Source organism: Schistocerca americana, chromosome 3 (assembly GCF_021461395.2).
Source record: "Schistocerca americana isolate TAMUIC-IGC-003095 chromosome 3, iqSchAmer2.1, whole genome shotgun sequence".
NCBI classification, from domain to species: Eukaryota; Metazoa; Arthropoda; class Insecta; order Orthoptera; family Acrididae; genus Schistocerca; species Schistocerca americana.
In genome coordinates, this window is record NC_060121.1 from 649,395,477 (window position 1) to 649,411,079 (window position 15,603).

The 15,603-nt window shown below is 38.5% G+C and overlaps 1 protein-coding gene across 1 annotated transcript in view; it reads right to left on the reverse strand.

Annotated features, from left to right (window-relative positions):
- The window catches only part of LOC124606273, a 225,110-nt gene that overhangs the window by 129,839 nt on the left and 79,668 nt on the right, over window positions 1–15,603 (reverse strand). The window contains exon 4 of the mRNA XM_047138252.1: window positions 4,126–4,377. Within this exon, the coding sequence (XP_046994208.1) occupies window positions 4,126–4,377 (252 nt within the window). The remainder of the gene's footprint in view (window positions 1–4,125; window positions 4,378–15,603) is intronic.

Genomic DNA, 15,603 nt, shown 5'->3' on the forward strand with positions numbered 1-15,603 from the left:
TCTACGGAAGTGGTGTCTGGAATGCTCTTCCTGGTGCTGGAGAGTAAGGGATTTAATTTCAGAGATGTGATGTATTGAGTCTGGATTGTAGAGTAATAGTATCTTTCAGAGGGAGCAGAGGTGGTTCTGGAATGCCTGGCAGCCCTCTGCCAATGCATCCACCTGTCTTTCCCCACTCCTCTCCTCTTTTGTTCCTTTTTTCCCCCCACCTCCCTGCTCCACAACCTCCTGATGTTGCACTTGTTGGCAGTCTACTCCATGCACAGACCACCAGACAGCATACATCTCTCTCCCCACCCATACACTACTATCCCTTCCCCTTCCTCTTCCCATTCTCCAACCCCTATAGACTGCTGCTTGCATCCCACGTGATGCTGCATTCCAGCCTGAGATGCTGTAAACAGCAATTGTGTGTGCATGAGATGTGCTTGCTTGTGTGTGCATGTATGTGTGTCCTCTTTCCTGACAAAGTGTCTTTTAATCATGCCTGTCTGCAACCTGATGTGTCTTCTTTACAGTAAGTAGCAATCTATCTTTTCCTACATTGTTGTTTGTACAATGTTTTATGCTTACCATTGACTTTAAACATTTTTTTACCAACTACTATAATTGTGTGAGTTATGAGTGTGGTATCTATTTGAAATGAAACATCATTCAAAATTTGCTTTTGTCCTTAACTTCTGCACACCGGTACACCAGAGCATTTACCTAAACCATGGTTTATAACATCTTTGAGCTATAAACCCAGTGTTCTGTGTTAGTTAGATCTGAACTAACTGTCCTCAGTTCATTTTTAGGTGGGTTATTAATGATTGTCTATCAGTTTGACCAAACACAAATATTCTCCTAGCTTTCTTGTTTTCTTGATGAGTTTTTGCCTTTGAGACCATCCCTCAAGAAAAAGCATCGTGATCAGTAACAAGGGTGACGAAATGCAGACTATTAAAAAGAGGGAGAACTGCTTCAAAAAGAAGGACAAAGTTAGAAAAAAGAGGGCACATGGAAACATATGTTTAAATTCAATAAATGAATTAGTTAATAGCCAAACATACATTCCTTAACTTTTAATGGTACTTCTCTGAAGATCCAACTTTCTGCAGAAGTCTAGGCTTGCTTAGTGGATAATTGTAAAAATATACACAGGAAAATTCTTCTAAATTATACTGGACCATTAAAATACCTCCAATAGATTCAAGATTCAACCTATTCCTGCCATCAGTCCACTATTTTATAATGAGCAAAAATGCTCATTCTGCATTTGCACTGTGTCCTGATATACTGAAAAAGTGTTCAGCAAGTTTTAACAATTCTGAATGATAATGAAAACACTTACTTTCACAAAAATATATGGCCCAGTTTTAACTACAAGAGAACCCACTAAATTCTGTATCATTAGTATTCTGTTTTAGAAATTGCATAAAATTACACAATTGGTCAAAACATTTTTCATCTTCAATTTCAAAAGTTTAGTATTTATCTTGCAAACAAAAAAGGCTTTTTTTTAACATCATTACAGTTAACATCTTTTTTTAAAGAGACATCCATTTGAAACAGGGAAAGTCATCAAACATACAGAGCCATCATTTTAAATGTTCATCAAACAACTGATGCAGCAACATATGCTTCCTCCATAAAAAATTTAATGTCTTCATTAAAGCCTTCTTTTGTTGCTTCCATCTTCTATTTAACCTTTAGGCAAATGAATTTTTCATTTAATTGGTTCTCAAGCACCTTACCTACAGACTCTAAAATTTCAGTCACATCAAGCACAGAATTGCCCTCCTTTTCTATTAGCAAAATATTTGGACTGAACACAGATGTCAATGAAAGCAAATGGCATAAGTAGGCTTCACTTAACCTCTTACTCTCAAAAAAAATGCAGTGAAACCTTTGGTGTCTTGGTTTCAGACAGAAAGTAAGATTTCAGAGCAGGATACATTTACAGTACTCTTTCAATGGCTGGAAAAAGAGGCAACCACCTAGTTTTCACATGCTGTTCCTTTCTAACAGTGTAAACAGAAAAGTAATTGCAAATTGTCACAATGCCAGTTATTTTATAAAATCACTTGGTTACCCTAAACAGCAAATCAGACTCACACATAAGTACAGACTACATGACATTAGACCTATAATACCATGCAAGACAATATGAATAAGGAACAGAAATTTTAAATAATCTATATTTGCACTCACTTATGGATTGATCCATGATCAGTAGTGGAAAATCGATAAAACAATGATCCTGCTGCCATCTGTAGATAAGGTATTTAAGAAAAGATCAATAAAACAGCAATAATTGCAAATATAATTATTATTATGGTCAACTTTGGGAAAGTGATGACAATGTAATAATCTGCCCGGACCCTGGACAAAGAGATAAAAAGGATGACATGTCCGTATTTATACGGACAGCTAGTCACCTTATCAGTAATCTCTCTATCACCGATGGTACGATCAAGTCTAGGCAGGTGGTCTAAAATATTTCTTTTCCACATGAGCTTTCAGACTGAGTGAGGTGGCTGTCTGACAGTGTAATCATTATTGCTTTATTAGACTGTTTGTCTTTTATGACAATGTGTAGTTTTCCCAGTCAGTATTGGTTAAGCTCCTGTTCTATCATGTTTAGACTATGTTTGATTAATTCTACAAACCAAGTGACTGACTCTGTTGACTGGTAGAAATATTTGATTGTTAATCTAAGCCCAACCAACTCCAAGAACTCTTGCCCATATTAGTTCACAGCTGGATTCATTTTGGACCTTGCTTGACCTAATACATCTGCTTGTTGTTATACATCCTACTCCTAATCAATTTTTCTGATATATATTCTGTGTGTTGCTGAAACTTTCCATATTCTTTAGTTTAAGTTTCAACCAACTCTCAGTTTCTAATATGATGTGGGAGCAACTGCTTTCTAGGACAGACAATAGTTATGAGACTTAGTTGTGATTATTCTGGCATTTAATAATTCATAGTTCAAAATTTCTCGCTCTCTGCATTTGCTGTTCAGTCTGTTTAATAGTAACTGCTTTATCTATCACTGGTTTTTGTAATGGGGATCTCAGATTTTCACCTAATATCTAAAAATATCCTGTGTGTCATTCCACACATACTGTGCAACCCAGGTGACCAGTTCTGATGTACATTGTGCATCTGACCATCAATTGTGACTTTACAGTATTCTTTCACAGGCTCAGCTGCAGATTCCTTGAGCAGGGAGGCTTGTAAAGTCACTATGACCAAGAAATCTACAGTAAACTCTGTCAGAGAATTGACAAATCGTCTGGTTTATACCCTGCATTCAGCTCTAATCCAAAGGGGTGCAATCAGTCCTCAGAATGGTGCTGCAAATCAAGAGTTGTGCAGAAACCTCACAAATGATACTAGCTGTCTTCAGCACTTCTACCGGTCTCCAGGATCAAGATGATGCACATTGTTGATGCTGGTGCGTGATTTATAGTTTGCACCATTCACCACTTGGTCAAGGAATCTGTGGCCAAGCTTGTCAAAGAATAAACGAAGTGTGCATGGATGAGTGTTTGTGTTTGTGCACATACAAATAACCTTACTTTTTTCCTTCTATTGTTTTATCTATGTTTATTTTATGATTGCCTCCCTTCCTCCCCACCCATCCCCAAAACTGTCTTTTTTATTTATGTGCTTTCCTTAGCATTTGTGCTGTGTTGCCTCTTTTCTGTTTATTTCTCTTAGATTCATCTCACATATTTGAATTACTGACATCTGGCAGCTTGTTATTAGAAGTATTCTGGAAACTGAATGTTGTATGTTATTTGATTGTTAACTTTCTAATCCTCATCTTTATCATATACCTCTCCTGTGCTGGGTTTTTGAGTAACTTTGTGTGTCTTTCAAAATGTGTGCCTAGTTACTTTATTTTATGTCACCATATTTAACATGAAAACTGGATTTTAGAACACAGATATTCAGCTGCCTTCTTCAATTATATGTCTCTCGATCCAGATCCAGATTTCATTGTTTTAGTTACTTGTAAATAGGCAGTACTTTTATGTTGCAAACAGTAATACATCCACTTTTTACTTTTAATATTATAACATGATTTTAATGACTAAATTATTGAATACAGCAATAAAACAGAAAGCTTACCTATTACATTAAATACAGCTGATGCTGTAAACTCCTGCATAGAACCAGACATGGTATAAATGGCTGACCACATCCCTGCATCTTCCTTTCTGACAATGCTTATTCTTGTACTGCACACACCAGTCATTGTACCCACTTCTTTTCCACTTGGATGTATCATTCTACAGTGAACAATAAGTGACGGCCCAAGTCTAACAGTACCAGTTTCACCCAGAATCAGTGTACCTCCTTCATCAACATGCGATGGAACATCTGGAACATTGGATTCCAGCTCTGTTTACATGCCAGTGTGTCAAAAACAAAGTCATTGAGCCAGCAATCAGTAATGACACAGCATTCATTCACAAGCTGCTCTAATAGCTAGAAATTAGTTCAGAGTAGCAGTCAGACATAAAAGAATGTAGTGACAATTGTAAAAGATGGACCCAACAATGTAGTGCAATTCAGTCAACTATGCAGTCAATAAAACACACAGAATCATCCCCACTTACATGAATATAGGTAACTGGAGAACTAAAATTATTTTTCAACTAAATATATCAAATGCAAAAACAGATATTTATATACAAACACCGTGATCTGTAAATTTCACACTAAGTTCTTGAGTTCATAATAACATAAAAATTGCTATCACAATATGTTGCTTTCTTCATCTATTCTAGTGGGCTTCTGCAGCTATCTATTAAAAATGAACCTAGATTAATGAGCTGACTAGGAAATATAGGCAACTGAACCACAGCATAACTGCTCAAGCTGCAGATAGCAGTGTAAGTGTGGAGGGCATTATTAAACAAATATTTACCATTGGCAAATGTAACTTGGTCCATCAATTTGGTTGTTGACATTTTCACAGACATAATGAAGCCATAACATGAGTATGTCTCATGAAGTGAAGATTCCAAATATGTCTTTGACAACAACCGATCAACTAATAGTGTTACTGAATGCTGTGCAGTAGCTATTATTCAGGGCTGTGAATGAGAACAACTTTCACATTGGATGCCACTTAGTTGTCAGTATGTAGCGAGGAAGAAATAGTAGCAACAACCCTTACTGGTAAAGAATCTCAGCAATTGTGTTTTTTTTTTTTTTTTTTTTTTTCCCCTCCAGTTCACAAACATGATAATCAGTTGTGTTTATTTACAGTTAACATGAACCTAAAGCAAGTAATGTATTTGGATTCATATGGATGGCAGAATGGAGAATGTGAAGAGTGACCACCATTCAAAAATCTTTGTAAATTGTGGAATTATATGATTATGTTCAATAAACTGACAAGCAGAGATTTTTAGGTGGTTCAGCTGAAACATGCAAGTTTTCTGTGGGAGGAAAGGTTGCACTCATGATCTCAATACCTATTCAAAAGAGGGTAGTGTATTGAGCTGTGTATCCAGTGGGTACTACAGAAGCTCTATAACTGTTACCACATCTAGAACTGCTCTTCCTAACTCGGTGGCTGCAATGTAATTGAGTCCACAAGTAAATTCCCGTAGCCAATTTCAATTCAGCCATCAAAAGAAATCTAATAATATGCTGTGCATACATGTTATATTATATTGGAAAGGTGTAAATATTGCTGTTGCAAACAGTATATTCTTGTATTAAATTTGGCACTGCTTACAACCGTGAGACACAGTTCTTGGAAGAGGAAGAAAACTGAAAGAAATTTCTTTAGCCTTATTGATTCAGAATGTGCTGCTGCCAGAAAGTTTTGTGGAAGTCAAAGCATGACTTTGAATAGGGAGATACATAAACACTGTACAGCTGGCAGAGCTTTCAGTAAACCTCATTATTTGAAGTCAACTGTAGGCGTCATAGGTCTCTCATAGTTACAGTAGTAAAAAAAACATATTGTTGTAGCAGGCAAAAGTTTAAATGGCTGTGATGGCATATTATATCTCTTAAAAACTATCTCAGTCTATTTCAAGTAGTCCACACAGGTACATAAATTAACCAGCACAAAACTTCAGCACTGAGATCGAATTTAGATATGTAAACATCAACCAAGAAGCAAAGAAAAATGCAATGAATGTGCTGTTTTGAAATGTACATTACTTCTTCCCTATGGCATTAATTGCCTTCCTCCTATGGTAAACGGTACTATGTCAATTGGAACTGGGGTAAATCACAAGATCTGCTGGAGTGCATTGAGCTTTTCATATCTGGCAGTAAGTCTCAATAATAGATGTGAAACTTTCAAAAGCTGATAAAAAAACCACTCAAATGTACACTCTATTATTAGAAGGATCCTATTTCATGAGATCAAAATGGTTTGTTGTGTCTACAAACATAGTGTAAATGATTTCCACTAAATTTTATTGTGAAGTCTGTCAGAAAATGCACATAACAGCAATAAGAGAGAAGAGGGAAATTTATACCTTCACTACATCATTGTCAAACTTCTGCCACTACTAGGTACAACAGTGAGGCTATGGAAAAACCATTAATTTAGGTGGTTTCATTCTTGTTACCTTAGATAATGTGTATCACTTGGTATCAAAGAAAGCATGCCTGTCACTCCATGGCAATCTGGGATGATGCCACGGTAGTCCTCATACTACCAGTCTGATAGATATTTATTTATTTCATTTCCTCTTATTTAATAGTGTTGCCAAATTATTTAATATCCTGGCTTATTTAATATTGTTGCCGTATTACTGCCTCCAGTCAACCACAAATGCATGTATTTGACTCTTATGTAGAATGTTTTAAATTATTTTCACATTGGCACTCCTTTCCATCACTTTCCCCATTCCTAGGGGCAAAATGACATTGATACCCCCACCAATCAGCTTAGGACCCAAAACCCAAAAATATGGATTCAGCACTAATACTGATTTTTTTTCTAATTATTTTTGCATGTGACCTCTTCCACTCCGTCCCCAATCCAGGAGTGTTGGGATTATCTCAGACCCCTTAGCATTTTTTCATAGAGTACATTATATGAGCATCTAGTCTTGCAAGGCTGTGCCAAATCAATGAATTTATATGCAAGGTACATGTAAACACATACAACCAAAGTATGAAGACCTACCTACAATATCTGATGAAAAGTATACAGACGCACCTTAGAGAACATAAATATGGGGCATTTTCTTAAATACAATAAGGAGACCACACCCTAATCTTGAAAAACACCCACATACCACAACACCACATTTTCCATACTTCACCGTTGGCACTACACATGATGGCAGGCAAAGTTCTCAAGCCATTCACCGAACCCAAACTTTTGTGTTGGATTACCACAGGGTATGACGCAATTCAGCACTCCAAATCACTCCTTTCCAGTTATGCTCTTTACACCTCCTCAAGCATCACTTAGCGTTTGCTACAGAAGTGTCTGTTTTGTGAGAGCTGCTTGACCATTGTATAAGGATTGATCAAAAAGTTTCCATTTGAAGTCCATACATTCCAGAATCAATATGCCAGCCACACAAAATTGCTATGAACATTGAGGCAACCATCCCAACAATGCAACAGTTTGAAGATACCTATTTGGTAAAACACCATGTCCTACGGGTGAAGAAGTCTGTAAGTGCCAGTGGCACATCCTTGTCTGACAGGAATCATCAACCCTTCAGTGCCTTTTTTAAGGGACTGAAGATATGATAATCACATGGGGAGAGATCAGGACCATAGGGCAGTGCTCCAGTGTCACCCACTTCAGCTGGTGTAACTTCTGCATTACATCTGCAATATGGGAATGTGCATTATCACGGAGGCAGCAGCAGACATTCCGCAATGGTGGTTTTCAACAGACATGCTGCCCCATACACATTCTTCATTCTCTGATGGATGTCTACTGGTTTTTGTCCTTTGGCAGCCAAGAAAAGAATAACAACACATTGGTCCTGTTTGGACATATTTGGTAATAACATCACCATAGTTCACGTTTCTACATTTACTGAACACACATAGGAAGAACACAAATGTCACACTAATCAATTGCCTAGGTATCAGTGCATATATGTCCACATCAGAGTCATGCTACATAGCATATATAATGCAGTGACATACTCAAACAGAAACTTTTCCAGAAACTTATTGATCACCCCTTACACTTCATTCTTTTTGACTCCATACATAAATGATTGTCCTAGCTGGACTGCTGGTAGCGCTTTGCAACTTATGAGTGATTACAACCATTCTCCAGAATGCTCAATGGTCCCTGTCCATCACTAGTACATGAAGTCTTCCTGGTTTTGGTTTAGCTGTGGCTTTTTCTTCACAATCACACCATCAATGCTCAACGTGGGCTTCTTTAGGAGGTTTGAAACAACACTGATGGATCTGTTACTCAGGTGAAATCCAATAACTAGTCCATGTTTGAAGTCACTGGGCTCTCATGACTGACCCATTCTGCTGATATTGTTTCTCTACTGACAACACAATACTTCCCATCTCCTTTTATATTGGCGGGTCCATCCCTCTCAACATTTAGTGGTCAGTTCTGCATACATATGTGTGTCCAGATACTTTTGGTCATGTAGTGTACATAGAAATAGGTTCTCTGACAACTTGTATCATCATCAAAGAGAACCATTGCACTCATGATCAGAGAGGCCCCGCCAACAGCATCAATGTTATAGCTTCCAACCAGAAACTGAACAGTTCAGACACCATGTAACTGCTTCTAACAGCCAAAATCAATTTCTCATCATAACATCACTTACTGTGCATGCTCAAGAAGGTACATATTGTTCCCATATTCTGTGTTTCAGTGATCACCATGTTAGTTTTCATATAGAAAATCTAGTGATAATTATTCATGACTTATGAACTTGGTTCTGTAGAAAAGCTAAAAAAAATGTGGTGATGGTATCTGTGTCAAAAAGAACAGCACCATTTGCAGTGCATCTGATGTACACTGTTTTTGTTTAGAGTAGTATTTTGGATTGTGTGCAATAAAGTGCTTGTAAATAATTCTTGTTTATCTATTGTGGTAATGATGGGCACCTTTAAAAGATTTTAGTTTCTTTTTGAAGCAGTTACTTGTAGTCCCCATCCTATGGCACATTTGTAATAAAACATCAGAGAAATATTCTTGGGGAACTCATTGTTAATTTTCTGATGGACTCTAACAGCATATCCAACCTGGAAAATTTGACGTCCACATATAATCTTGCTTCCGCAGCCATTTTTGCACCAGAATAACTTCACATTCCAGTACAGTAACTGTCAGTGTACTTACAGATTAGATAAAATTATACTCTAAGACAAAAAAGACTTACCATGATGGAATTATCTAAATACAGCAGGAAAAGGTAGATTTGATGTACATCTACAGACAAACAAATGATTATAATTTCAGATAAATTGAATGATTTATTTAAGGGAAAGAGCTTCACAAATTGAGCAAGTCAATGATGTGTTGGTCCAGTCCTGGCTCTTATGCAACCAGTTAACTGGATGGGTATTGATTGATAGAGTGGTTGGATGTCCTCCTGGGGATATCATGCCAAATTCTGTCCAACTGATGCATTAGATTTTCAAAATTCTGAGCTGGTTGGAGGGCCCTACCCAAAATACCCCAAATGTTCTCAATTGGGGAGAGATCTGGTGACCTTGCTGGCCAAGGCACGGTTTGGCAAGCATGAATAAAAGCAGTAGAAACTCTCACCATGTATGGGTGGGCATCATCTAGCAGAAATGTGAGCCCAGGATGGCTTGCCATGAAGGGCAACAAAATGGGGTGTATAATATTGCCAACGTACTGCTGTGCTGTAAGAGTGCCACAGATGACAACCAAAGGGGTTCTGCTAGGAAATATGTCGCACTGGATCATCACTTCTGGCTGTTGGCCGTATGGTGGATGACAGTCAGGTTGGTATCCCACTGATGTCCGGGGCGTCTCCAGACACATCTTTGATGGTTATTGAGACACAATTCGAAGCAGGAGTCATCACTGAAGACAGTTCCACTCCAGTCAATGAGATTCCAGGCCCTGATGACCAGCAAAGATATGTCTGCAAATGTCCCAGATGATGCTGGGACACCAAACTGACCGTCACCCGCCATACATCCGATGACCATGAGTGATGGTCTGGGGTGCCATATCTTTTCATAGCAGGACCCCCTTTGGTTGTCATCCACAGCATCCTTGCAGCACAGCTGTACATCAACAATATTCATCTACATCTACATCTACACGGATACTCTGCAAATCACATTTAAGTGCCTGGCAGAGAGTTCATCAAACCACCTTCACAATTCTCTATTATTCCAATCTCGTATAGCACGCGGAAAGAATGAACACCTGTATGTTTCTGTATGACCTCTGATTCCCCTTATTTTATCATGGTGATTGTTCCTCCCTATGTAGGTCAGTGTCAACAAAATATTTTTGCATTCAAAAGAGAAAGTTGGTGATTGGAACTTGGAACGTGAGAAGATTCTGTCGCAACGAAAAACGCTTTTTTTTAATGATGTCCAGCCCGAATCCTGTATCATTTCTGTTACGCTCTCTCCCATATTTTGCGATAATACAAAATGTGCTGCCTTTCTTTGATGTATTCCGTCAGTCCTATCTGGTAAGGATCCCACACCGCACAGCAGTATTCTGAGGACGGACAAGTGTAGTGTAGGCAGTCTCCTTAGTAGGTCTGTTATATTTTCTAAGTGTCCTGCCACTAAAATCCAGTCTTTGGTTAGCCTTCCCCACAACATTTTCAATGTGTTCCTTCCAGTTTAAGTTGTTTGTAATTGTAATACCTAGGTATTTAGTTGAATTTACAGCTTTTAGATTAGACTGATTTATTGTGTAACCGAAGTTCAACAAGTTCCTTTCAGCACTCATGTGGATGACCTCACACCTTTCGTTATTCAGGGTCAACTGCCACTTTTTGCACCATTCAGATATCTTTTCTAAATCATTTTGCAGTTTGTTTTGATCTCCTGATGACTTAATTAGTCGATAAACAACAGCATCATCTGAAAACAACAAAAGGCGGCTGCTCATATTGTCTCCCAAATCGTTTATATAGATAAGGAACAGCAAAGGGCCTATAATACTACCTTGAGGAATGCCAGAAATCACTTCTGTTTTACTCAATGACTTTCCATCAATTACTACGAACTGTGACCTCTCTGACAGGAAATCACAAATCCAGTCACATAACTGAGACAATATTCCATAAGCACAAAAGTTTACTACGAGACACTTGTGTGGTACAGTGTCAAAAGCATTCTGGAAATCCAGAAATACGGAATCAGTCTGAAATGCCTTGTCAGCAACACTCAACACTTCATGTGAATAAAGAGCTAGTTGTGTTTCACAGGAACAATGTTTTCTAAACCCATGTTGACTGTGTGGTTTCTTTGAGGTAATTCATAATGTTTGAACACAATATATGTTCCAAAATCCTGCTGCATATCGACGTTAACTATATGGGCCTGTAATTTAGTGGATTCCTCCTACTACCTTTCTTGAATATTGGTGTGACCTGTGCAATGTTCCAGTCTTTGGGTATGGATCTTTCGTCGAGCGAACAGTTGTATATGATTGTTAAGTATGGAGCTAATGCATCAGCATACTCTGAAAGGAACCTAACTGGTATACAGTCTAGACCAGAAGACTTGCTTTTATTAAGTGATTTAAGTTGCTTCACTACTCCGAGGATATTTACTTCTACGTTACTTGTGTTGGCAGCTGTTCTTGTTTTGAATTCTGGAATATTTACTTCATCTTCTTTTGTGAAAGCATTTCGGAAGGGTCGGCTGCTGTGGCCGAGCGGTTCTAGGTACTTCAGTCTGGAACCGCACAACCATTATGGTCGTAGGTTCGAATCCTGCCTCGGGCATGGTTGTGTTGATGTCCTTAGGTTAGTTAGGTTTAAGTATTTCTAAGTTCTAGGGGACTGATGACCTCAGGTGTCAAGTCCCATAGTGCGCAGAGCCATTTGAACCATTTCTGAAGGCTGTGTTTAGTAACTCTGCTTTGGCAGCACTGTCTTTGATAGTATCTCCATTGCTATTGTGCAGAGAAGGGATTAATTGTTTCTTGCCACTAACATACTTCACATATGACCAGAATCTTTTTGGGTTTTCTGCCAGGTTTTGAGACAAAGTTTCGTTGTGGAAACTGTTATAAACATCTCGCATTGAAGTTTGTGCTAAATTTCAAGCTTCTGTAAAAGATCGCCAATTTGGGGATTTTGCGTCTGTTTAAATTCGGCATGTTTGTTTCATTGTTTCTGCAACAGTGTTCTAACCCATTTTGTGTACCAAGGAGAATCAGCTCTGTGGTTTGTTAATTTATTCAGTATAAATCTCTCAATTGCTGCCAAAACTATTTTTTTAATTTAAGCCACATCTGGTCTACACTTATATTATTAATTTGGAATGAGTGAAGATTGTCTCTCAGGAAAGCGTCAAGTGAATTTTTATGTGCTTTTTTGAAGAGGTATATTTTTTGCTTATTTTTCGAGAATTTGGGGATTACAATATTCAGTCTTGCTATGACAACCCTGTGTTCGCTAGTCCCTGAATTGGTTTTGATGCTCATTATTAACTCAGTATTATTTGTTGCTAAGAGGTCAAGTGTGTTTTCACAACTGTTTACTAATTGTGTGGGCTCATGAACTAACAGCTCGAAATAATTTTCAGAGAATGCATTTAGCACAATTTCAGATGATATTTTATGCATACCTCCGGAATTAAACATGTATTTTCACCAAAATATCGAGGGTAAATTAAACTCACCACCAACTATTATCGTATGAGTTAGGTACATGTCTGAAATCAAACTCAAGTTTTCTTTGAACTTTTCAGCAACTGTATCATCTGAATTTGGAGGTCAGTAAAAGGATCCAATTATTATTTTATTCCTGTTGCCAACAATGACCTCCGCCCATACTAACTCAAAGGATGTAGCTACTTCAATTTCAATTCCATACCCCATTTTGTTGCCCTTCATGGCAAGTCATCCTGGGCTTACATTTCAGCAAGATAATGGCCACCCGCACAGGTCACAAGTTTCTATTGCTTGTCTTCATGCTTGCCAAACCGTACCTTGGCCTGAAAGGTCACCAGATCTCTTCTCAATTGAGAATGTTTGGAGCATTATGAGCACAGCCCTCCAACCAGATCAGGATCTTGGCAATGTAATGCACCAATTAGACAGAATTTGTCATGATATCACTCAGGGGGACACCCAACAGCTCTGTCAATCAATGCCAAGCCAAATAACTGCTTGCATAAGGGCCAGAGGTGGACCAATGTGTTATTGAATTGCTCAGTTTGTGAAGCTCTTTCTCTTGAATAAATCATCAGTTTTTCTGAAACTGTAAGCATTTGTTTATCTATAAACATAAGCCACATCTACTGATTTGCATACCATTTGTATAATTCATTCATGGTGCATCATAAATTTTTGTCTTAGAGTCTAGCTGACATCACTGTTAATCATTCTGAATCTTCTGTCTTTTAATTACGGACAAAAACACATTATAAATAACCCACGTATTGGTGAGAAGTCACACAGGTCACAGTGGAAAGCACACTGCACAACAGAATGAAAGGACTGCTTTTTCTAAACCCTGTAATAGTCTCTCATTGTGATGCATAAGTTTGGAATTTAGCTCAACGGTGCATAGAATCTTCCTCAGTAGTGGTGCAAAAGAATGGTGCACTGCAGCGTCACTCTCAGGTTCAATGCACTTCAAACAAAGGTCACAGCTCAGATGTTCATGGGAGGTTTAATGTGGGTTCATGATGTCAAATTGATGCCACATTTAACAATTATGGCTAATGGCACTGTGGACGTGTTACACAATGGCAATATCATCACAGCCCCTCTACCCCCCGTTCAACCCTTCTTTTGATGCCTCTGCAAAGGAAGTCAATTCCATGATGCACAGCTTTGAAATCTTGAGCTTTTCTTGGGAATGGATGAGGAAAACATTCCAGACACATTACCATTCAGAACTGGCTTGAAAAGGCCTCAGGGGGTAGTATAGAGTGGGGTCAATTAAACCACCCGATTCCTTGAGGCGTTGATTCTCACACATGTTGCGGTCAAAAATGACATTTTGCAGTGTGTTGAGCAACAAGAGGATGTTACTGACAACCTTTGACGCATATGAGACCTTCAGATGTTTCAGCCCTACTCTAATGGCATTGTGGGACTGCATCAGTGCCAAATGTGACTGCACCTCTTTAGAATGCAATGCAACTGCAGTTTTTGCTCTTGCATATGGGTTGGTACCACAAGAAACTGTTCAAAACCATTTGACAAAATTTGATCATAGTCCAAAGCAGCAAATGGTGCTTATGCTTTTCCAGCCCTCCTGTTTGTTGTCCTCCTGTTGCATGATCATGGTGGGATGTGACATTGATATATGTACAACTAAAGTGGCAAAGGGTTCCTATAAGACCCCCTCCAGTTTGGCAAAACCTTCAGTGGCACCCATCCATCTTATTGAGAACTTCAAAAATGAACATGTACAGAGAGAATCCATAAAATAGTCAGAGTTGCCTGCAGGTAGGCAACTTTTTTACACCCCTTTGGTATCAGTTATCAGCCTGAAAGTGCCTCAGGCTACTTTACAGGTCATCTCTGCCCATGTTTATTTTTAAAATCCTCAATAAAGATGGTTGAGTGCCACTGAGGGTTTGCCTAAACCAGGGGGCTGTTAGAGGGACCTTCTGCCACTTTATTCGGGCATGTGTTATTGTCGCACGCCTGCATGATCATGCCATGGCAGGATGTGAAACAGAAGGGCTGTAAAAGCATAAGCACCATTTACTGCTTCAGACCATGTTCAAATTTGGCAAAATGATTTTGAACAGTCCCTGGTGGTACCAGCCTATACACAAGAGCAATAACTGCAGTTGCAGTGTTCTCCAAAGGGGTGCATTTACATTTTACATGGATGCAGCCCAACAGTCTCCTTAGAGAAGAACTGAAATATCCAAGGGTGTCAGCAGTGTCAAAAGTTGTGAAGGAGTTCTTCCTGTTGCCCATAGCATGCCAACTGTCATTTTTAACCACGAAATGTGTGGGAAACAACACCCCTGTGAAATGGGTGGTTTTATTACAACCTTTTATGCCACTCCTGAAGGGCTGTTCATGCCCATTCTGAGCAGCAGAGTGTCTAGAATGTTTTCCTCAACCATTACAGAGTAATGTTGTAGGCATCTTTGACCCAACGTTTAAACTTATGTATTGCAATGGAAGATAATTACAAAATTTCAAAAAAGTGATCCTTACATCCTTCTGAACAATGTAGTTAGAAAAATAAATGAGGAAACTATTCAAGACTTCAAATCATGTCTCTAAGAAGTAGACTGGAATCTTGTGTATGATGAAAACAATGCTAATGTTATGGAGTGGCAGTAATGTTTGAAAGTACTTTTCCAAAACGGATTTATAGTGCTCAAACCAAATACTCCTCCAATGAACCATGTATTGTCACTGGTACAATGACTTCACAAAAGAGAAAGTGATACTTCTGTAACAGATCAAACACTTCAGAC